This window comes from Platichthys flesus, chromosome 11 (assembly GCF_949316205.1).
Source record: "Platichthys flesus chromosome 11, fPlaFle2.1, whole genome shotgun sequence".
NCBI classification, from domain to species: domain Eukaryota; kingdom Metazoa; phylum Chordata; class Actinopteri; order Pleuronectiformes; family Pleuronectidae; genus Platichthys; species Platichthys flesus.
In genome coordinates this window covers 21002159-21025466 of record NC_084955.1, presented here as the reverse complement: position 1 = coordinate 21025466, position 23308 = coordinate 21002159, and the positions used below count along the sequence as shown (strand labels likewise).

At 41.4% G+C, this 23308-nt stretch overlaps 4 protein-coding genes and 1 long non-coding RNA gene across 7 annotated transcripts in view; 3 read left to right on the top strand and 2 right to left on the bottom strand.

Annotated features, from left to right (window-relative positions):
• Positions 1 to 8278, top strand: part of myom3 (myomesin 3) — a 47384-nt gene extending 39106 nt beyond the window's left edge. The window contains exons 26-37 of the mRNA XM_062399208.1: positions 2322 to 2466; positions 3550 to 3609; positions 4059 to 4126; positions 4257 to 4367; positions 4609 to 4696; positions 4933 to 4971; positions 5175 to 5280; positions 6505 to 6668; positions 6803 to 6839; positions 7046 to 7068; positions 7159 to 7214; positions 7340 to 8278. Of these exons, the coding sequence (XP_062255192.1) occupies positions 2322 to 2466; positions 3550 to 3609; positions 4059 to 4126; positions 4257 to 4367; positions 4609 to 4696; positions 4933 to 4971; positions 5175 to 5280; positions 6505 to 6668; positions 6803 to 6839; positions 7046 to 7068; positions 7159 to 7214; positions 7340 to 7612 (1170 nt within the window). The 3' untranslated portion in view covers positions 7613 to 8278. The remainder of the gene's footprint in view (positions 1 to 2321; positions 2467 to 3549; positions 3610 to 4058; positions 4127 to 4256; positions 4368 to 4608; positions 4697 to 4932; positions 4972 to 5174; positions 5281 to 6504; positions 6669 to 6802; positions 6840 to 7045; positions 7069 to 7158; positions 7215 to 7339) is intronic.
• On the bottom strand, positions 13 to 2264 carry LOC133964898 (uncharacterized). The gene is made up of 2 exons (XR_009923831.1): positions 2183 to 2264; positions 13 to 751 (listed from the first exon to the last, which is right to left on the bottom strand). It is a non-coding gene; the product is annotated as an uncharacterized LOC133964898 (long non-coding RNA).
• A 658-nt stretch (positions 8279 to 8936) lies between the features above and the next one.
• Positions 8937 to 9823, top strand: fabp10a (fatty acid binding protein 10a, liver basic). Its single transcript, XM_062399214.1, has 4 exons — positions 8937 to 9099; positions 9190 to 9362; positions 9522 to 9611; positions 9717 to 9823. Exons 1-4 carry the CDS (start codon positions 9033 to 9035, stop codon positions 9765 to 9767), a joined length of 381 nt encoding a protein of 126 aa, XP_062255198.1. The 5' UTR covers positions 8937 to 9032; the 3' UTR covers positions 9768 to 9823.
• A 133-nt stretch (positions 9824 to 9956) lies between these two features.
• On the top strand, positions 9957 to 14624 carry srsf10a (serine and arginine rich splicing factor 10a). Of its 2 annotated transcripts, none has more exons than XM_062399210.1 (6): positions 9957 to 10202; positions 11942 to 12240; positions 12606 to 12717; positions 12815 to 12986; positions 13617 to 13667; positions 13753 to 14624. In XM_062399210.1, the coding sequence occupies exons 2-6, from the start codon at positions 12070 to 12072 to the stop codon at positions 14018 to 14020; spliced, it is 774 nt and encodes a 257-aa protein (XP_062255194.1). In that variant the 5' UTR covers positions 9957 to 10202; positions 11942 to 12069; the 3' UTR covers positions 14021 to 14624. The 2 variants fall into 2 exon arrangements, with proteins under 2 accessions (XP_062255194.1, XP_062255193.1); XM_062399209.1 differs by having other exon boundaries at positions 11567 to 12240.
• A 79-nt stretch (positions 14625 to 14703) lies between these two features.
• pnrc2 (proline-rich nuclear receptor coactivator 2) lies at positions 14704 to 18621 on the bottom strand. Of its 2 annotated transcripts, none has more exons than XM_062399211.1 (3): positions 18407 to 18621; positions 17684 to 17902; positions 14704 to 17512 (listed from the first exon to the last, which is right to left on the bottom strand). In XM_062399211.1, the coding sequence occupies exon 3, from the start codon at positions 17487 to 17489 to the stop codon at positions 17031 to 17033; it is 459 nt and encodes a 152-aa protein (XP_062255195.1). In that variant the 5' UTR covers positions 17490 to 17512; positions 17684 to 17902; positions 18407 to 18621; the 3' UTR covers positions 14704 to 17030. The 2 variants fall into 2 exon arrangements, with proteins under 2 accessions (XP_062255195.1, XP_062255196.1); XM_062399212.1 differs by having other exon boundaries at positions 17684 to 17895.
• Between the last annotated feature and the right edge of the window lie 4687 nt (positions 18622 to 23308).

The following is a 23308-nucleotide window of genomic DNA, read 5'->3' as shown; positions in this document are numbered from 1 at the left end:
GGAAATGTGGTATTTGTTGACAGGAAACGTTTTATTGATTTGCAAAAGGCTTCAACATTGTCCACATGGGCCCGACAGTCCCCCTGATGAAACTAGATCCTGATTTCCTAAACATTAAGACGCATGAATTCTTCTCTAACAAATCAGTGAAGAATGTAAATCCAGATCATCACTCAAATGTAATGCGTTCTTCCCTGAACGATAAACACACCAGGTTTTGTGTTAGTGGGTCCAGTAGTTTTTCTGAACCTACAAAGCAAAAGAAAGAAATGGACAAACAAACAAATCACCACCTCCCCGGGAAGGTAACAGTAAATATCTTGATTTTAAGGACTTAGCTCGACCAGGCAAGTGTCCATGAGGAAAACCACTGATTATTCAGGCTCTGTTGATTTGCCTGTGTGATTGGTCCATGTGGCCTCTACAGAACCCCCTGTGATTCATAACTTTGCCCTTTTTTGAATATGGAAATAAATGTGCGTACATTTCCATTTCTGCAACAACAGATTTATTAGGAAAATTACAGACGTCATGAAACTCTACAATATACGTGCATTAGCGTGTAGCTGCATGCATCTGTCTTTGTGACAAGTCACTCTGAATCCAAAACAGCAATTATGTTTTATCAAACATCATGGAGGGCAGGAAATTGGGGCTGCCAACCAAGATTAAGGTGCAGGTGTGTGAGGCAGAAGAAGGATCCGGGAGCGGAGCTGATTTCGCATCTTGTGAGAGTGAAGGTGGAGAACATCTGTTTAGGGGAAAGCAGAGGAGGAATAAATATGCAATTTGTAGTATTTTCCTCAAACAAACATTGTTCAGACTTATAAATCAACAGTGTATTGCCTCCTAATAGAGGCTCTGGATGAAATGACTCTTTGAAATGCAAAACAGACGCAGACGTGTGAGGCATCGAGTCAAATAATTTAAAGCAACAATATGTGACTTTTACTGACCAACAGCGCCCTCTGCAGACACAGGGAGATATTGACATGTAGAGGAAAAACAATCCATGTTCTGAACAAACTCAACAAAATCTGTTTAGAATTCATCATATTCTAAAGGTTTCCTGCTGCATATTGGAGATAAACTCTGGTTTTTAATGATTTCTGAGTATTTTTAACTGATCTACAGTTCAGCTTCACTTTCAACTTGCTGGAGCTGATTCTGACGAATGAAGCACAGGAGGTCGTGCCCACTCACCACAGTTACATAGAACAGACGTACAGGGTGAGGAGAGGAAACATTCTCCAGTGAACCTTCAAACTCATTCTCAAGCTGCTATTTTAGGGTAAAAATCTGCATCGTGTTGTTTAAAGATATATTCATGATAAACACATGTGTGGGTTTCATCACGTCTTTCCCATATTTCACAAATGACCTCCAAATCCATTTCCTTTAACGAAGCAGCTCAGTCGAAGCCACAGGGACGAAAACAAAAAGGCATTTCCATTAACATTCTGTGCATCATCGCTGGAGAAATGTTGTGACGCTGCAGCACAAAGGAAAATTAAATATATGGAGACGAGGCACAGAGAGTTCACTTGGCATTTGAAAGCGCTGTTTGAAATGAGAGGACCCAAAATAAAGGAACTGTGTAATCACCCTGGAACATAAACTGAACGTGAACAAACCGCCTCCGCTCCAATATGTGTGTGTTATGACACCACGCTAAAAATAATCAGCACGCCTGTCGTCTCGGTTAGTGAACCACGCAACCCACGTGTCCACAGAGAGAAAATCAAACACGGCGCCGCACATGTAGTTATTGTGGTTTCACAACTCGGTCTGCTGCACTTTGTTTGTCGGTGTTAACTCGCGTGTTTCGCAGGAGGCGGGAGGCTGCTTTACATCCGGCCGCTCGCTTTCCACTTTCCCTTGATGCCATTATTCGCCGGTATCGCGGCTCCATCCGAACACCGCTGATTGCACCTTATTTCCAAATGATCACAGCTGAGGTTTGCAAATTCAAAAGCCATTTGGCTGATTAAGGCCCTCAGGCTTGCCATTCATCGCAAATCACAGCCAGCCACTGAGGCCCATCAACATGCACGGCACACACTTAACTTGATGATGAATGTAAAAAGCCATGAAAATGAGCTGAAAGGCTGTTTCTGTCCTCTGTTCATTTGCTTGTCTGTTTGTGTGAGAGTTTTAAAATGTATATAAGAGTGGTCCATACTGCTCCTGTCTGTATTCTCCCTGGATGAGTGACCTTCCAGCAAACGTAGATGTCCTGCCTGCACTCGTCTGTGTGCCATCTGTCTGCATGGAGCTGATGTGTACTGTACGTGCGCCAACGCTTGTTTGCTCACCCGCAGCACCGTCAGATCAACTTGGACAGGGCCAAAGGTCTGGTGGAGATACTGTTTGATCGGCTGCGGCAGGAGGACGAGGGCTCGTACACGGCTCAGCTGAGAGACGGCCGCGCCAAGAACCAGTTCACTTTGGTCTTCGTGGACGAGAGTAGGTCCCTCACCCGCCGTCAAGCGGTCTACTTAGCTTTGTTCTTTAGTTTGTACCATAATAAATGAAGATCAATGTTAATGGGAGCATCACACAAAGTCTGTTTTTCTGAAGGATTTAGCAGCTTAAAGAACTGACATATTTGTATGGTCTATTTTAATGGGATCACTTTAGGTCAGAAATGTCAGTATTTCAGTATTTCCTCAGCAAATATAATATTTATTTTGCAGAAAATGCGATTTAATAAAATATAAAAAATCATCACTAAAGCTTGTTTAACACTCGTATATTTTAGATGAATGATTAATGAATGGTTTCTACTCTTTATGTATTTCTCTTTTGAAACGCAGCCATTATTATTGTATATATACTTTATAGATGATTGAATAAAGATAAGATGCTGTTGTTCCCCACAAGAGAGAAAAGTGTAGGATTGAAGGACGACATATCTCAAATGGTGTTAAGTAAATAAATGAAACTTGTTCTTAAACACACTTCAGAAAAAAGAACATATAGCCTTTTTTAAAACACACTGCCCCACCCCATCAGTTTACGACCCTTCAAACAAACCTCACGACCGAGCGTCAGTGTCCTCCACCCAATATCAATAATAAAATTCAGAGGAACATTAAGATCTGGGTGTTTTTTTTATTTTCTCACAACAGTGATGGCGTTTTGGGGCAAATCACAGTTTTTCAGGTCGTCAGCCTCTCATTATATCTGAATGCCAAACATTTACTCTATTTAATTACACCATCATCTGCAGAAATTACAGGATATGATTTGCACCACAATAACTTAACTGGTTTTGCAGGGACATAAAATCCAGGTCAAAGAATCATGTTTTAAATCTTGTTTTAAAGCAGACTTTAATTATCCTGATTTCATTTTACTGGAACTGGTTTCACTTCTCTTAATCTGATCCTTTGTTTCTTAGAGGAATTTCCTCATTTGGTTTGACATTCAGAATCTGTTGGAGCGACAGGTTGTCATCATTTCCTCCATTGTGATTCTGTCTTCTGTCTATTTGTCTCTCAGTGTGATATTTATAATATCTGATATAATTCTTTGTATCTCTGTTAGTGTTCCGTCAGACGCTGGCGTTGGCAGATGCAAACCGACGTGACCACCAGAGAAAGTCCGGTGAGAAAATCATTAACCTGTAATAAATACAATCAGAGCCTCAAGAGCTACACAACTCCTATCACAGACTCAGTGTGGTGGTTCATCCTGTAGTGAGGCTTCTGATTGAATTTTACATCTAACATTGCAGAAGCTTTTGGAGGATTTCTTAATTAAATGACAGAAAAGGAAACTTAATTTGCTCCTGAACTCCACGTTTCCAACACCTGAGTCGTCAGATGTGGAGAAAGTTAAACAAGTCTTTTGAGACTCGTATAAATAACCATGTAATCTCTTATTTGCCAGATGATACGATATTTAAGTGTTTACGACCATGCCATGTTGGTTTAAATCTGACTTCCGTCCCTTTCATGTTTTTTTCACACTGAATAACTATCTTACTGTTACTGTGGTACACTACAGATTTATTTATTAATTGTATGTATTAATAATTTGCTTTGTTTTCTAAGGACCATATTTCCAGGAATTCCTGTCATGGAGTATAAATGAGGACTGTGAACTCATTATAAAGTGCAAGGTAATGCTTAAACTGTATTTACCAAGGTCTAAACTTGGCAGAAATGTTGGCTATAAAATGACTTTTTGCTTTGGTCTCATGTGACTTTCTGAGAGAATAGAACAGATTTGGTGCGTGTCTCTTTACACAGGTGACCAACACAAACAAGGACACGTCTCTCAAGTGGTTTAAAGGCGGCGTGGAGGTGAAGCAGCAGTTGTACGACCAGTCGTCAGGAGTCAGCACACTCACCATCCCACAGGTAACCAGAAGTAAACCTGATAAATGAACCTTTTCCAGTTGGTTGATGTGTGGAGCGGCGTGGAGGCCTCAGACAAATGTGAATGATAAATCATGGCTGGTGTAGAGAGGGGGAAACACAAGCTGAGCGCTCTGACAGGCAGATGATGGTCACAGGATTAAGTCTGGAAAGGTCCCAGTTGCACCTTGACCTCTATTTTAACTTGTAAATAAAGGTGGATTTGATTCATTCATTTCATTAGGTGACTAAGGAGGTGGCCGGCTCGTACAGAGCTGCAGTGTCAGATAAGAGAGGAGAGGATGTCAGCACCTTGGAGTTACTGGACAACGGTGAGACCTCGTCAGACGAGTGTCCACTAAATACATTTGTCCCTGTGGCCATTTCAGTTGACACAAATCATCCATCATCCATAGAAACGAGATAACTCATATGTTTTCTTTTTTTGTCATCTTATCTCATTATGTGTTCTCAGCTTCCATCTTCCACCTCCACCATTTGGTTTGGTATTTGCAGCCGTAAATAAAAAAACACTGAACGGACACTTGATTGTTCTTTGTATTTACAGAGTATGACCAGCTCCTGCAGCAGCTGAGTAAACAGTGTGGTGAGTTATTCACGTCTTTAGTGATCAACCATTGTGTTGTATTTTACACTAGGTGTGTGTGTCTTGGGATGAGGATAAAAAACGGTTAGCAGCGTTATTATAAGGACTTGTGATGTTTCAGACAATATTTTATGTTAATATGTGTTGACCCTCACCGACTGTATATAAAGAGGTTAAAATGGCTTCCCTGTGTGTCTCTGCAGCGCTCTCAGCCGGCCCACTGAGCGTTCAGAGCACCGCTGCAGGTTTCAAGCTCTATTGCTCCCTCAAATACTACATCAGCCACCTGAAGACCAGCTGGAACTTCAAGTGAGTCCACATGCATCAATCTGACCTCATGACGAATGAAACTTTGCTTGAGTTCTGCAGGAGACCTCCTTTGGAAGGTAGTTTAAAGCCCCAACAGTGCAGTCACCAGTGTGGTCGCACCACCACAGCTGCAGCTAGTGTGCATGTGCACAGCATGAACGTAGCCACACAAAACCCAACAGCGGTATGAGAGAACACTGAAGATGACACAGTCACTGGTAATCAACTAATCTATTGTAACATTTCTCCACTTGTTGGCAAAGTCTGAAACTCTGATTAATGTTCAGCCCCTAAGATGCTCATCAAAGTTCAACTAGTAACAACTTAGAAGAATAAACTTTAACAGTGCAGCTGGATGTTGACGTCTCCATGCAAATGTGGATCCACATCTGGACTCTCAAACTCCTGCTTCATCCTACTTGTCCTACTACTCTATAATCTCTTATCACCTCCCTTCACGTTCTGCAGCCAAACCATCTTCAAACATATTTAGTATTTCAGGCGGAGATATTTGGGAAAAGTCTCTTTCTTCCCAACGTAACCATGAATTCCAGTGTAAAGAAAATAAAGCTTCAGGGAAAAGATGGAACAAGTGGACACTGTCAGACCAATAACATCTTATTTCCAAACTAAAGCATATTTAAAGGGAAAAATGTATGTTAAGGGAAACCAACATTTTTTAGAATTTTTATTTTATGGAAGAAAAAGTCAAAAAATTCCAGAGAAATGAAAAATCCCTGATCTGTCTTTTATAACACTCAAACCTAAATGTGTAATTCATCGTCTTTGAAGACTTTAACACTTGTATAATTGATTAATAGCACTGCTGGTTGTTTAATGAAACCTGATGATTCATTTCCGGGTATAGCTGGTTTCTTTAGTCAGGCCAATAGCACCATCTGCTGGGCATTTCAGAAAAGTCACTGCAAAAAGTAAGGAAACCGAAAAATGGATAAATATGAAAGTAAAAACATGTGATTTAATTGTCCCTTTGACCTATTTATGAGTTTATAGTTTATATCATTGGCTCTTGATTTCCTAAGAAAGAAGTTATTTACCTACAAAGTGCATTTTGTTCAACTTACATGCACTTAACTGATTATAACCAAAGAGAGCGTTGGGCCGTTAAACTGTTTGAGGATCTGACATATACAAATATGGTGGTGGCAGCTTGAATCAACATTATATGTGTGTGTGTGTGTGTGTGTGTGTGTTACTCTGTAGGGAGAAGAAGGTCGACCAGGGAGCTAAAACAAAGACCGGGAGCAACATGCAGATGGTCTGGATTGAGATATTCAACCCAACAGAAAACGATAAAGGCAAATACACACTGGAGATGTTCGACGGCAAAGAGACACACAAACGGTATCTGGACCTGACTGGACAAGGTGAGTGGAAACATGCTGTTTGATTTAAATGTATCTATTGCACAATTTGTGATTATGAAAATATTACAGAGCAAATGAGATAAGATTTTAATTGGTCCGTTTTTTGTCTTGACCATCATTATACCTTCCAACAGCCTTTGCTGATGCCTTGCTGGAGCACCAGAGGCTGAAGTAAGTGCTGCAGTAGATAGGAACACCGTGCATGGTTTGCTGTGACACTAAAAGACAACAGTGGAGTGTTGGTTGTAAAAAACAGAACTGACCTAGGGGTCGTTTCTCCTTGAACCCTTTTCATTGAAAAGCATCCGACCAGCGACTGTTGTTTCTTGACATTGTGCAATCTCATATTGATCCAAGTCTTTGTTTTCGTCCATAAGGGAAGCAGCCATCGCTGACAAAAGTGAGTCTCAGATTATGTGTTAGTCCTTAAATATTTATGTCCAGAACATAGATTAAAAGATTTTACAGTTGGTGTCGTATTTTATTTTAGATCGGGCCAGAGTGACTAAAGGTCTTCCTGATGTGGTGGCCATCATGGAGGACAAGGTATGTCACTATCAACACAGCACTGCAAACACTATTAGAGACACTATTCATACACACTGTGTTGTTACTGTCAACAATTTGTGATTCCCTCCTGTCTTCATTTCCTCTCCTTGTCCTCTCCTCAGTCTCTGTGTCTGACGTGCTTCATCGACGGAGAACCAGCCCCAGAGATCCTCTGGCTTCACAACGACAAGGAGATCGTGGACCAGACCCAGTTCACCATCACTAAAGAGCCCAAGTGCAGCACCATCACCGTCAACATCATCAAGACGGGGAACTCTGGAAAGTACAGCATCCTTGTGCGCAACCAGTACGGTTGTGAGAAGGTCGATGTGACAGTGAGCGTGTACAAGCATGGAGAGAGGCCTCCAGCCAACGCTGTGTTGATGGGTTTATAGACTGAAGATTAATCAAGGAGTAACTCTGCATGTTTATACGCTTCAGACTGAGATTTCACTTTGTGTAGAGAGATGATGGATCCAAAATCAAATATACATAGAGGGAAAGAGGACGTGGATGGATAGATAGAAGGTAAAATGAAATGGTGGGGAGTTATTCTTGTATTAGAGCATATGAGGGAATTATAATGAATGTGTCAGAAAAGCAATCTCCAAATTTTCTGTAAAAGTTAAATACGAGACTTTGCATGCTATAAAAGTGTAATTTTTAAAATTAACAGAAGGTGGAGACATCAAACTCACATATTTCACTTTTGTTTCTTTACATAACAAGACTGATTAACATTTATATTCCTCTTTAAAGTTCATTCAAGTTAATTCAAGGTCTTTATTGTCACCATTGATACCATAGTGACTGGTGACTACTATTGTGTACCCTGCATAGGTTAGCTGATAGTGTTAATGTGAGTTGATGTTAGCAAATATTAGCCAATTAAACTAATTTGATTACTTGTAGTTGATTGTTGCTTTATAAACGACATCACACGGTCATGTTTGCTGGCCACAGTCACCATCGTGTGGAGCAACTGTTAAATCACATAAGTGCCATTTGTTTGTGTGTGGGTGTGTGTAACATGGTGAATAAAGCTGATGCATTAAAACATTTCACCAGGCTGTTATTTTTATGAGGACCAGTTTTATCTCATAACAGTAATCTTGAGTTTCAGTTAAAGATCATATATTGTTGTAAATGTGGACTACGGTTTTCTTCGTATATGATTTTGCAAGCAGGGACGATGTCTCGTACGATCAAAGCAAACAGTCCCCAGTGTCATTAACCCCACTGGGTCCCAGACTGACACCAGGAGGTTGAACCGCAAGCGTGAGGGAAGACACGAACAAAGTTAATTTAAGATCACGATAAAATCAAAGAGTCCTAAGTAAATGTTATTTTATATTAAATTAACCTTATTCTGCTTTCGTTCGTGGACGTTTGAACTTGATTACTGAGCGTCTTGCATTCTGTTTGTCATCAATCAAAATCCACAAAAAGTTTGCATTTAAACAGTCGTCACTTTAATAATGCAGGACACCATATTTCTGCATGATATATTTTATGAGTAAAAATATCTAAAGTCAGTGAAGCTCCTCCACACACAAAATGACAGTGTAAGTCTAAACTCATTGGACGCTGCAGGTAGGGCCAAACAGGATTAAGTGAACTCCAGGTTGTTCAAACAGCAGTGATTGCTTCATTAAGGGGTTTGTTACTCATTACCCATCAGCACTGGGACCCCTTTGCTTTCCAGTATAAGAAGGTGGGAGCAGCCGCACGCTCTTCACATTGTGTTGAGCTTCACACATCTGTCACATCCTCCAGCCCACTTTGGTGAAGGAGATCCCAGACCCTCAAGAAGACATGGAATTCAACGGAACATGGCAGGTTTACTCTCAGGAGAACTACGAGGAGTTCCTCAGGGCCATGGGTGAGAATAGCACTCGCAACCCAGACACTTTTGAGTCCTTGCTTTAAGTTCAACTGTGCACGAATTAACACAAAACTTTTTTCCTGACAGACCTCCCAGAGGATATCATCAAGATGGCAAAGGACATCAAGCCAATTACTGAGATCAAGCAGAGTGGCAAAGACTTTGTTATCACCTCCAAGACCCCAGGAAAGTCTGTGACCAACTCCTTCACCGTCGGCAAAGAGGCTGATATCACCACCATGGACGGCAAGAAGATCAAGGTTTGTCCATCTAACTCACATTCTATATTGCAAGACACGCAGAAGCTAGGTAGCTAAAGCAATGTATCTTTTGTGTATATTTTTTTATAGATATGATAAAAGCAGAGGTTATATTCCTAAAACTAATACTGAGATTTGTTTAATTTCTCTGACCACCAGTGCATTGTCAACATGGAGGGTGGCAAACTGGTCTGCAACACTGGCAAGTTCTGTCACATCCAAGAGCTCCAGGGAGGAGAAATGGTCGAGGTACAGTGCATCTTACCAGTGGGCTCACAATGATATGTTTCTCCTCATGCATGATCAGCTGAAATATATTAAAGGCATTTTCTTTTTTTTCTTATCCCTTTGCAGACATTGACCATGGGCTCAGTCTCTCTCATCAGGAAGAGCAAAAAGATGTAAACTTCGACGTGAAGAAACCAAAGTCTATTTAAAATAAAAGTGTTGATTAATTAAAATTGGTTTGTCATGTTTACCATCTGATCCTATATTGTAAAATATTATGATTGTTACTATTGCTATTATTATTAATAAGCGTGTTAAAATTAATTAAATAATTATAAATAATATATAACAGGTCTTAAATATAACCTGTACGTGCGTCTTGGTCTCTGAGCATGCTCAGTGCGTCCAGAACACGTTGACCACGGAGCTAGCGTTAGCTTGTGTTAGCTCGTGTTAGCTGCAGCAGAGCTCCGGGCTTTGTGGGGGTAGAAACCCAGCTGTAATAAACCAATTCCCGGCCACTGTAGTGTGTAAGGGGCCGGTGAACATGGCCAGGTACCTGCGGCCTCCTAACACGTCTCTGTTCGTCAGAAACATCGCTGACGAGTCCAGGTATGTGGTCATTCTTTAACCATGCTAGCGTGAGTGGATGCGTGGCTAAGCTACCGGGATGCTAGTTCGTTAGCAACAGCTGTGGACAAAATGGCTCGTGAGGAGCGACCCCAGACACAGAGGCGAACAGACCCGGGATCAGCTCACTTCGACCTGATACTGTTTCCAGATCCGTGTTCACAACTGGATGCATTTAAAGCTGTTCGGGGTTTTATCAGTACGTAGCAAACAGAAGCGTAAAGACTGTGTCGTTGAATTGAAGTTAATCTTACCCCCCACAATAATATGGATTATTTATATTCTGGACATAAATTATTCTTTTAATTTTACTTCTGCAAACTTCTCATGTCTCAGTTCTAAAAACCTTTAACCAAAGGAAATGGTTATTTATTTATTCACTGGTTCTGTGGCATGGCCAAATATCCCTCATGTGATTATTATAAATATTATTATACAGACCTTTCATCTTCAGGTAATAATATAATAACCCAAGTACTGTGTTACAGGGTTTTAAATAACTGTATTGATGTAAGATGACAATGTCCAGGTAGCCAAATATCATCAGTTCCTCCTGATTAAAAAGCTTCTCTCATGCTTTCATCATATAACTGGATAATTATGTTTCCCATGTGAACAGGCAACACAGTCAGTGCATAGTGAATATTCACATTTATATTTCTGTTTGTTGTCCTGCTAAACAAAGTCCTACACAGCTCCACAGTTTGAATTCTCTTGAATCTCTTTTCTCGTTCTAAAACGCCTCTTTATCTTCATCTTTATTAAATCTATATATCGTTGAAAACTATCACTTTCAGAAATAATGCTACGGTTACTAACTTGTGGAATTTTAGTTATTCAATAAAATTAAATATCAATTAGTACAATACTAGAATATGATATTTTGATCCGCTGATCTTTATAAGAATACCAAATTTCCCTCTGAAACACTTTGTGTTAAAATATGATGTGCAGTCGTCACATCTCTGAATCCATATATCCATATCCATATTGTAGTTTGTAATTGGGAGGAAAGCCAATATCTTCAGTCATAAAACCTTATAACCAGTGATCTGTGAAAGTCTCCCCCATTAGTTTCATCTGCTCTGTTAAAGATGATGCATGCCATCTCTGGGTTCTACTGCTGCTATTCCCATGTTTAATTTAACGTCTGGGTTTTGACATGTGCAGTTACACCTCGAGGACACGTCAGCTTGACATGTGACAGTAACACATTTTGTTTGCAAACAGGTGTTGTCATGTTCTGTGCTGGAACCTGCTCTTGTGTACACACCCTGCACACCGAGCTCCAGCTGAGTTCAAATGGTAGCCAGCAGAATAAATGTGCTTATTTCGTGACACTTTAGGCCAGAGGATATACGACGTGAGTTTGGTCGTTATGGGCCTATTGTAGATGTCTACCTTCCGCTTGACTTCTATACTCGACGGCCAAGAGGATTTGCTTACATTCAATATCCTTTATTCTTTTAATTTCAAGATGGTGTTCTTTTTTTAATGAGGAAATGTTAAGTATGAAAGAAATCTCCCTATCCGAGGCAGTGGAACCTGACCTGATTTGTTTATTTGGGGAGAGGTCACTCTTATTATTGTTTATGCATATGTTGATCCCATTGTGTAGGAATGTTTTTATGTGAATATTTTAACATGTTTTTTGTTATCAAAGATACTGTTTTCAAATTCCAATCTATTCCTAACCAATATTTCCTCTGTTGTTGCCTTAGAATGGTAAAGATACAGTTCTGGACACCCCACACCAAAGAAAAGTTGAAAGAAGTAGAGTAGATTCAAGCCAAAGACACCCAGGCGACAAGCAGTAGTGGAATTGGGAAAATAAAGAGAGAGCAAAAGCATGAAGATACACAGAGGAGAAAAGAGAGCACCCAGGCTTCCGTTTGTCTACCAAAGGAAGGGAGGAAAAGAAAAAGTGTTTATTGTTGGGCAAAGACAAGCAGGAAACCTCAAGTTCTTCTGCCAAGACAATAAAGATCAAGCTGAAGGTCAAAGGTCAAGCATGTTAAAGGTAACAAGTCAAACTCTTCGTATCCTACCGAATTTGATCACCATCAACATTTGTCTTGTCTTCACAATCTGAAATCACAAGTGGCCCTTTCTGATTCAATTTTATGTCATTGCAATTGCAGTAGGTTTTTACTGAAGACATGAAATTATGACTTTAAAACATCATGACAATAGAATGGATTATTGCAATTTTACACTTTTCAATTGTTACCTGAAATAAATTTGCCACACTGATCCAGTGGCTCTGTGTGTTTTTCATCTGTAGCTGTCAACGTGTGTTGCAGACTTTTTTTTGTAATTGTTGTGCATGTGTGCAGACTTTTGTCCCAGATTTCCAAATTTTCAACATAAAAAAGTCCTTAACAGTTCAGCACGTTTGAAGATGTCCGCGACGCAGAAGACGCGCTTCACAACCTGGACCGTAAATGGGTTAGCGGACGTCAGATCGAGATTCAATTTGCCCAAGGAGACCGCAAGAGTACGAACCGTTGCTTTCCTATCTAAGCATTAACACTTGTCTGGCAATTTTTTTTTTATTTTGTACCTAACGTTCTGTTATTAAACCATCCATCAAGCACCTAACCAGATGAAGACGAAGGAGCGCAGTTCCCCTCGCAGCTCCTCCTCTCGCCATGAGGACGAGCGGGACAGCCGCCGCCGCCGATCCCGGAGCCGCAGTTACGATCGCCGCAGGTCCCGGAGCCCCTCCTACGAACGCCGGCCTCGGAGGTCGGAGAGCCCTCGAGAGTAAGTTGTTGATAACCTTACTTTATTTACAATTGCAGTTTTCTTACATGGTCCATCACCTGGTATTAGAGTTTGTGGTGTTGTATCAAACACTGTTTGTGAGTCTGTAGGAGGAACGCTGTCCTATAATGTGTAATTTGGGGTTGGAATTAATCAGAAATACTTTTTGAGTATCAAGGTGACATGGAGTGCTTGGTCAAATTATTTTAAAATGATTTATCCCAGATGTGTTGAGCACTTTGGATTATTTTGTTGAAGGTTTGAAGTATCATAAACAAAACCTAACTTAAATCCTATAGGCACTGCTTAAGATTCTGAAGGATCACCAACAAAGGGTCTTCGTGCATATAGGATTTGAACCGTTCCACCACTGTCTTGCACCACATACACCGACATCTCACCGGAAAAAACCTGCATGAGTCAACTGAAACTCAACAAGATCTGATTGACAGTGTGTTTGATTTCTTAATTTAGAAAATACATGCTGTCCTTTTACGAGCAGAGAGCAGGGCCCACTGAATTAGGCTTTTATATCTTGCTTCAATACAATTACCCATTGTTCATTCATCCTACAATTAGGTGAGAGCTACACCCTGAACAACTGGTCTGTTGTCTTTGTTACCTGCACAGATCTCGGTCCTACAGTCGACACAGACGGAGCCGAAGCCAAGAAAATGACAAGTATGATCGAAAGTTTTCTTATGGTCAGTAAACGGCTAAACAAGTATTTCCTAATCTTATCATGTATAATGCTTATTGCCACTAGGTACAGAGGTCCTCCCCGTGATCACCACAGAGCACACCATGACCGAGGGTCACGCAGCCGCTCTGGGTCCCCCTCCGCCTCCAGATCCAGGCCCAAAGTTAAAAAGAGCCAGTCCAGGTCCCACAGCCCGGCTGAGGCTTTCCACCCAAACTCCAGCTCCCAGAAACAGTCGGTGGGACGCTCTCCATCCCGCTCCTATTCTAGATCCATGTCTCGGTCACGCTCTCGCTCCAGATCCTGGGCTGGACGCAAGTCTGGTGGTCACTAATTCTCTGGCCTTCCAAAGCCCTTGAGGATGTTACTCTTCAACTTATGATAACTAGTGTTATGCTCTTTATTTGAGTTTGATTATCATCACATTTTAGAAGGGGCTGTTGCCAAAGGAAAGAGCAGTAGCAACAGCTTGGATGTTATTTTTATGCTTAGCGAAAACTGTTCTTGTTTTTAAGTAATTCATGAAAGCACAGGCCAGGTGGAGTTCTTTTCGACGTGTGTGATGTTGAAGGGTAAGATGTCATGGGTACTATCATTTTTTTTTACTTTGAGTATTCAAAACATACCATCATATTCTTGTTAATATGCCTGTTTCCATTTGGTGTGTTATGTTAAGGAATAAAAAACTTTGAAATTGAACTGTGTTTAAATAACCCGACCCCACAAAGACATTCATAGCCCCTGATGTAGTGTACTACCCATCGCCTGCTGTGGCAGTGGATGAATGGGATGTGGTCAGTTTGTTGTTACTGTGTCTAGTACTTTATAATTTAACAATATGTAAGAGCCAGGTCTTCATTCTAATGTACTGTCATGAGTGACTTCCAAGTCACATACTTGTGACTGGTGTGTTTAACCAATAAAAACTTTAAATTCTGTTTTGTATGTGTATATTGTGTGGTGATAGCATGGAGTGAAATGTATGGATCCAATCAGAAAGTCGTACACAGACAAGAGTAGGGGGAGAGGGAAGGGATTTATTTTTTTGGTTAAAATTTGTCATCAATTCAGAGTGCATTTGTTACTTTTTTTTGAACAATTCGTACCAATCTTAAAACAGGGCAATTTTTTTTCTTTCCATCTTCGGTGACATGTTATCAAGGGAAGGGGGGGCCAAATCAAAATATAAGTTTTTTTTTTTCTAAATTTGTAAGGAGACAGTGCCTTGCATGGCTCAAACAGGGGCAAGTAAGAAAATGTCAAAATGAACAACCAATAGAAGTAATATTTTCACAACATGGGGTCCAAATTCAATTGTCAGCTGGCGGAAGAACAGCTGAGAAGTGAAATTGGTGTTGAAATTGAAGAAAAAAACATTTGGCCAGTTCAGATTGCCACCTTATGAAATAGCTTCAGCATGGGTTTCAACATAGGCACAAACGGGTCAACTCAAGATTAAAAGCATCACGCTTACACACTGTAAGCACATTCAGAACTCAATTCCATCATACATATGCAAGTCTCCTTAGATCCAATTGATATTTGTTGCAGTCTTAGTTATTTTTTGCACATAGCATCTTTCACCCTGCACTGCATATTACAAAACAATAAAAAACATGTGCAAGATCTCTGGAAAGATAACAGTGCAGGGGTACTGACAAATGCTATAGGCAGATTTTTTTTAACAAAAATATTCTTCAGTATTGAAGTCAAGACACGTCCTTAGCATGTCTATACATTCAGTGTTATTACTAAAAATACTTTTGTCAGGCAGGCCTCAAACGCGGTCTGCAAATGTACATATGCTACAAGTACTTTATACATTATACATTTTCATTATTTACATGGCTCTTGAACACAGAAGCTCTCTTTTTGTTTTGTCGTCTTAAGGCTGGCTATAAACAGCTTAGATTCTGCAAAGGGAAAGCAAAAAGGGCCTCGAAAGAGGACTGAATCACAAAAATTCCATAGGGAGATAGTCTACGCCTCCACCATTTCAACAGCATCCTGACCTGTAACTTATGAAAAATAAAAATTGTCTGATTGCAGTGCAAGAGGTTAAACAAGAGGCAGAGGCAGCAAAGTGCCTGTTGATTATGGGATGGTCAAACACTGACCCTTTTTGTAAACACAAACACCAGCCTCCTTTCTCAGGTAGAGTCCCCTGGGCCACTATACTTCAGTAACCTTCCTCGACTCTGCCCAACATTGCTCACAAATGCCTGCAGCCAATAGGGCCGTGTCATGTGACTTGGTGGTGAAATTTCCAAAACCAAGCCTGGCCCTCTTCCGCACAATAGAGCTGCAGCATTGTCCTGAAAAGGCAGAGAGCGAGGAGCAATAACAGTGCTGATTGATCTAGAGGAGTTAATAAAATTGGGGACCCGGGGAACTCGATAACCCTTTCACCGCTCGAGCTGGCAAGGTTAACGTGGCCATGACAGTGATGCCAACCACATTTTGAGGATGTCTAATAGAGAAGAAATTACTGAAAGAACATTGCTTTGGTTACACACAGCACATCATACATCTTTCAACCACAACAAAAATTGGACTTATACAAAATAATGCTATGATAGAGTGTTATGGGCCTTAGACTTACTCAACTCCTATAGTGCATGTGCGCACAGCGCAATAAAAAAGGTACAGGAGTTGAGAGTCCAGACCTGTGTGCCATGGTCTCTTATTACCCTTCAGTTTGGGGTTAAGCATTTGACCTGTACTTACTAGCTACAGCTTATTATCTACAGTAAGATAGCTTTTTCCCTGCAGAATGGCAGTTGAGTGTACTTTCTTTCCCAAACAAGGAATGGAAAGATGGTGGGCCTTATTGAACAATAGTGCTACAGCTGTAAGTTTGCTTTAGCACCTGAGGCTTCAGAGTTTACTCCAAAGGATCATCATAAAACGTATGCGAATAAACCGCTCGTCTGTCCACAGAAATGGACCATAAAGGTGGTGGGAATTTACCTGACCTGAACTATAACCATTGTTTGAAGGAAACAAACTACACTCGGTCACTGCTTTGACAGCCAACGTTAAAAAGAAAAAACAAAAAGTACAAAGGAAATCCAGTTTATCGTGAGTCACAGACAGACTCCACTAAAGGCATCACCTACCAACAAGGCAGCAGCGCTGTAATATTTTATATTAGTTAAAAATAGGTGTAATGATCAGAAGCTGTGCATTTCTGCAACTGCCCCCTAACCCTCAAGAAAGTCAATCTAAAAAACAGCTAAAAGTATTACAACCCTGCGGTGTTCCTGGTGAGTAGATGCCTTCAACAGAGCCCCAGTTTGGGCATTGGCTTATCGTTTTTAAATGGTCATGTGTGGGTATCCCTCTCAGGCCTGCATTTTGAGGAGGCTCTTGAGCTGGAAGGCCATCATCTCCCTGTTGTCACAGGAGCCCATTGAGAAGGACACCCAATGACTGGGGGGCTTGGGCAGCACGCTGGGCAAAGGTGGCTCACTGAACTTGGGCCCTGCGTAGCTGGGGCTTCCCTGGGCGGCCAGGAACGTGTTGAGGTGAGACACTGCACCCTCCCAGTTCTGATCATAGTTGGTGGCAAAACGGACACCCTTCTCAGCAGACGCGGCCTGCCGCGCCTCTGGCGACCTGTGGTAAGCTGCACCTTTGTCACTCCGGCGGTGGCCATGGTGGTGAAGACCTCCTGCCCCTCCTGCAGATGCTGCTGCTCCGTTCTGGTCACGGCTCCTGGGCTTAGCCCGGCCAAGTTGGTGGTTCTTCTTGGGCATCGTGCGCTCAGGGTGGGGAATGTTGTATCTCTCTCCACCTCCCATATTGCTTAAGCACTACGTGTCACCTACATGAAGAGAATATACGGTTACAATCCTGTGGCTGTTATCATGATCTACTGGACTGACATTTTTTTTTTACGCACAGCGCCTACGTGCAGAAACACCAGACGGGCCCGCGCCGCCCCTCCCCTCCCCCCGCGGCCCCAGAGGAAAACAACCCCCAGCTCTGCGCTCACCTCTTTGTTGTCACAGAGTCGACTGAGCAGAGATCCCTCTTTAAGCGTTCGCCTCCGATCGGGCCCCAGGTCCTCGAAGTAGCTTTCTGTCTACTTCTCACTGCACTTTTATGTCCAGCAAGGTCTGAAGTTTTCATGTGCCACTGAGCGTTGTTTTCTCGCGGAGGCGAGCTGAACATCAATTCACGTCGGCACACGGTGCTCCAGGAAGCCTGTGATCTGAAGACAGAGAAAAAGTAAATAAGTGTTATTTATTATTGTTATTATATGAAGAATCGACGCGCGAGTTTCTATTGGTTAACAGCCTTGTTGTTTTGCTCCAGACGTGGGGGGATGTGCATTAGTGAATGCGTCATTACATCCTGTGCCTCAGACAACAAACAGAAACTCTAAAAAGTATCTGCTCGTCTGATAAAATACATAATATAACACAGTATTAATAATAGTAAGGACAACAACAACAGCTAATAATTACATAAACAGCGTCTCTGTAATCCCACTTCTTGGCTGCGGTGTCTTTGTCCCACCGAGATGTTCTACTATGGTTTTTAAAGCATCAACAAAATCGGTAAATACACCTCACGTCTATTTAGGTGACCTTGAACTAAGACGTAACAGTGAAACGAATAACGCGTAAACAACCCGGACCCACTAATCTGGCACAAACACAAACAAAGGAAGACAGAGCTCAACATGGCGACGGGGCGCAAGAGCGTCTCTTACCGACTCCTCAGGCTTTGGTGGTCGAAGCCTTTCGTCCGTAAGAAAAGAAAAAAAGATAATAATACGAGAACAGCCTCCGAAGTGTCACAGCGAGCTGCGATGCGCCGCGAGTCCGTCTCCCTCCGAGTCTGTGGGGGTGTTAAAAACCGGAGAAGAAGTGGCCATAGATTCTACTTCTCTCCCGACTCCGTCTCTAAATGCAACAAAATGGCATCTCCATCGGCTATATGTAGCTGTACGGGAACCAGGAGCCGACCAATCGAGTGTCGAGGACGAACCGCTTGGCCAATGGGCGCAGAGGAGGGCGACGCTTTCAGGGCTGTTGCCAGAGAGATGACGTCAATGAGCGGGCCCCGCCTCTGCAGCCCTTTGTTAGGGGGGGACTTCCTGAAAGAGAAAAACTAAAACACAACTGTGGTAAATAAATGTTTCACACGACGACAAGTTAGTGTTTTTTTGTGTGTGTGTTTGTTCAAAGTCAACTCCTCATCGAGACACAACACGTGCACGGGTTTAGAAGTGTCCCAGTGCTTTTTATTCTACTGGAGGGAAACTGGTTCGTGGGGGGGAGGGGGGGGGGGTGAAAACAAAACAACAGTGATATAGTAACAGCTGCAACAGGCTGTCGCTCTTACATCTCCTGTCTGTGATCTGTCTGTACCCTCCCCCCCTCCTCTGGTCACACAAAACCTTGACCAGCAACAGGAGCAGCTCTGTTTGTCGTGTGTGTGTGTGTGTGTGTGTGTGTGTGTGTGTGTGTGTGTGTGTGTGTGTGTGTGTGTGTAGATCCCAGGATAGATAGATCCCAGGAGGGCAGTCTTAATTTGGCAGTCTACCAATCACACACATACACAAAAAAACACACAATCAGACTTTTTCTTACACTGTATATATTCGCTTATATTCCATTTAAACTCAAGTTTTGCACGTCACTTATTTTTACTTACTGATGCCTATTACTTGAGTGTAATATTGCAAATGTCCTCATGGTGGGACTAATAAAGCACTATCTTATCTGCTCTTATCAACACCCACATGCCCGTGAGGACAGATCAGTCAATGAGCCCACAGAGCAATAGGGAAAACAAAGTGCAAGAGGGGACTAGAGACATTTAACTACTAATAATGACCAGAAGACAATGGTGCAGAGTGTGAAGATGCTGGATCAAGAATGGATGATTGTGTATAGGATGGTTTATAAGGTTTCAAGATCCATGAATCTTATAATGGGAATTTACTCAGACCGGTCCTCCAGCCCAAGAGGTCAAAACAGACATGTATTCACTCAAGTCATGCGAAGTACTATTTGTAATTTTGATCCTCTTGTAATTCACATCGAAGCTGCCACTAGTCCTCTAAAGGTATTTGACAGTTTCAGCCACATTCGAGAATAGTATGTATGTATTGAAGTTTTCAGAACTTAGTTACAAAAAAACTCCCTTTCTACGTCCTTTAAGTTGGTAGCGGTTCCTCTTCGGAGTGACTTCCTCTCCAAACCTGTCATGGCTCCATTTAAATCACTGTAATCTTTTAACATGTTTAACATGACGCAGATTCTTGTTTCTTCTCTTTTTCTAGCACAGTAGAAATTCCCCCTCCCCTCAGATTGGTTTCATAATCCCAGGTTAATATTTTAAAACGTTGTTCCACTTTGACCAGCTTCAAGTCTAACATGCTGCTCAGGCAGTTGCCTCACTCAACATACTAACTAAATAAAGTCAAGATATCTGTGTCAGGGGCCATTTCATTACAGAATAAGTACTGGTAATAACTGAGAATAGCAAACTGAGAATTTGAATGCTGAACTTTTCCTTTTAATGGAATGTTTTAAACTGTAGTATATACTTTTACTACGGTAAAGGATCTGAGTACTTTTAATCCTACATTGTAGATCTCATATCAGAGAAATGCAAACAGGATAGTTCTTCCCTACGTGTGGAGTCTTATACATTTTTAAATAGGCTCTGTGGAGATGTTACAGTGTCCACTGGGTCATATTTCAGTGTGAGCTTTGAATCAAAGGCCCAAATCAGACTGAGACGTAAGAACGAGTGCCATGTAATTGTCACCCGGCCATAAATCTGCAGCAACATGTGGACGGGTCATTGGGGGTTAGTGGGTGAGAACCGTCCTGCCCCCGACGGTTTGTTGAGTTATCCCAGAATAACAACGCCTCTCCTTTTGTTTCGAGTTGGGAGTTTCCTCCTGAGCAGATGGGTGAGTGAGTGGTTACCAAAAACAAAATCATTTACCATATGAATAACAGCACGTAATATCAAGTTGAATTATTCAAATGCTCGACACACCTTGCACGTCAAAGAAATTCTTGACAGCTATTTTAGACGACTGATTTCCAAAGCGTGTGAATCTGGTTTGTCTAGTTCGAACTACTGAACTAAAATATACGAAAATATAGGCGTTGTTTAATTTGAATATTCTCATCTCGTGTGATAAGACAATGCACATACTTTCCATCTATTGTTTCAAAGGACTTTATCAGTTTTCATGCTATTAAATCTCCCTGCAGGTTTTATACAAGTCTGCAGGTCCAGGAAACAACCACCATGACCAATTAACTCAGAACAAAGTCCACAGTCAATGTTCCCCTCCTTTACCTAAGTGTGGGTGGATTCTAAAAGAGTTGCATAACAACTGTGTGTCGGCCAGAGCTCACAGCTAAAGGCCAGGGAAGGACACTGCCCACTGCAACCTTTGAAGGGGGTTGTGCCCATGAAGAGTCAGCTATGTGGAAAGTAGGTCACGAAGAGGCTTCTGTAGGTCACACAGAGGACAGAAGACAGACAAATCTCTGTATATGACTTGTGGCAAAGGTTTAGATTGTAAACATGAGAAACATTGAGATAATGAACGTACAGTGAGACGTCCTGGGACACATGAAAAACAGAAGCTGCCACGTTCCGTCCCTTTTCTCACACACACTCACAGATAAGTGGACGGACCAGATGGTCCCTCCTCACTCTCTGCCTCATTGGCCATTCCCGCCATTCACAGTTGTTATTGGGTGTAAAAGGGTCGAAAGCAAGCTGTAAAAAGTGTCACATGAATTTGAAAAGTCTGACGTGTCTGGTGAAACTCGCCCACGCTAAGTGACGTCAGAAAGGAAAGAGGCGGAAAGGATTTCACAACACTGAGCAAGAAGCTGAGGGCTTATCAAAGTCCTTTAACACAACCAGCACAATCAGCCAGATCAAATCTCTGCGTTGTGTTGACAAGTTTTTGTTCAGTGGGACAATTTGACAAAACACAAAGAAAACATGTTTGATTAACTTTAAAAACAGATTAGAACACAAGGTGTGTTCTAATCTGTTTTTAAAATGTAGAAATAAAAAAATACTCAGTTGGCAGATCAGCAATGCAAGTACAGACCTAGTACTAGTACAACCCTGTGATGCCCCTTGGCTGCACAAGAATAAATGAGTATTAAAACTTGCATTTTACTAACTCGTACTCTCACAATTTTTCTGTTTTGTCCACCTTGGACCAGGATATGCAGCAACACAGACTCACCACTTGACAGCACAATGAATACTGTTGTGTAATTAACTCAACAATTGTTCTTTGAGCTTAGATTTCCAACCTCATGACATTTCAGAACATAACACTGTGTTTAACTCTTCGTGTTGAAGCAGCTGTGATGCAGGACTGTACAGCTCTCTGGGTACAGGTGAGTTGTTGCTGTTTCTTTCAGTTGTTTTCTGGGGATTTGAGTCATATTTACGTTATAAGTCACAAAGTATTTGCCAGTCACCAATCTTTTTAGACGCCAAATGTTTGATTATGTAATGCTCAGGAATTTAGACCCTTATGTTTATAATTCTAGAGTGAGTTCAGTTACAGTCGTCACAAGAGCAGATTGTTTGTGTCCTCGGGAATAACTGCACTGTTCAATTTATTTGTGAATACCATAAAAATCTTAATTTAACTGCTAATTATGTAAAAAATTATAAAAATACAAACAATGCAAATAGTCAAACATTATTTTGTACTTCTAAAATCTGCACAAATCATTACTATCCCTTTAAAATGTAACAAATACATTTAAACAAATGCTAAAACCCAGGATTTGCTTCTGTACATTTAAATCTCACCTTTAATTTGAGCTATGCTGTTTAATATTCTTGACAGCACAATAGACAATTATGCATTATTAACGCAATTAGCACAAGGTAATTTGATTGGTGCTTTTCATACGGCTGATCCTGTCTGTCTGGCAATCTGCAAATGAGGAGAGGAAATCTGATTAATGGCTTCAGCCCGAATCAAACATAAACAGCGACGCTCGCTTGATGTTTGTGTCCATGGTGAATTCTGAAAAAGGGAGAGTGTGCATCTGGATGACGTAATCCAGCTGATCATGAGCATTTCAGGGTTTATTCCATGATGTGGTTTTCTCTGCTCTGCTTCACTGCACCTGCCAGGCGGTGACAGAGAAGAAATCTTATTGTAGCCGTGCTGTCTGCTGCTAATCAGATTTCCTGCCTCTGGGCCTGCTGGATCCATCAGGTCAGAGGAGAGGACCTGGTTACTGCAGCAGATAGCACCATCTCATTTCAGGACCAGTTGGCTTTAGTGTTTCAAATCAATACTTCAATAATATCTTAACACAAATGTCACAAATCATCTCTTTCTGACCCATTTTTTTAATCGTTTGATATTTTTGTTAGCCCCAGTTACGATGTGATTCATCTGTTCTTTATTGAAGCTGAAATAGGTTGCATATATGCCCCCGGTATTTAATTTTGTGACCTGATTAAATAGTTATTGAACTATTTTCTTTTACCAAAGGGGTATTAGCCAAATTAAAAGGCCTTAATTGCAGAATGGGTTGATTGTTAAGTTTTGTTCTACATCTGAGAGGGAATTGTAGAGATGGACACACAA

Excerpts from the sequence above, each read along its gene's own strand:
- fabp10a (XM_062399214.1), top strand. The coding sequence starts at position 9,033 with ATGGAATTCAACGGAACATGGCAGGTTTACTCTCAGGAGAACTACGAG. Across the intron at positions 9,363-9,521 it reads TGGACGGCAAGAAGATCAAG|TGCATTGTCAACATGGAGGG; the intron begins GTTTGTCCATCT and ends TCTGACCACCAG. Across the intron at positions 9,612-9,716 it reads AGGGAGGAGAAATGGTCGAG|ACATTGACCATGGGCTCAGT; the intron begins GTACAGTGCATC and ends ATCCCTTTGCAG.
- pnrc2 (XM_062399211.1), bottom strand. The coding sequence starts at position 17,489 with ATGGGAGGTGGAGAGAGATACAACATTCCCCACCCTGAGCGCACGATG.
- srsf10a (XM_062399210.1), top strand. The coding sequence starts at position 12,070 with ATGAAGATACACAGAGGAGAAAAGAGAGCACCCAGGCTTCCGTTTGTC. Across the intron at positions 12,718-12,814 it reads TGCCCAAGGAGACCGCAAGA|CACCTAACCAGATGAAGACG; the intron begins GTACGAACCGTT and ends CCATCCATCAAG. Across the intron at positions 12,987-13,616 it reads AGGTCGGAGAGCCCTCGAGA|ATCTCGGTCCTACAGTCGAC; the intron begins GTAAGTTGTTGA and ends TTACCTGCACAG.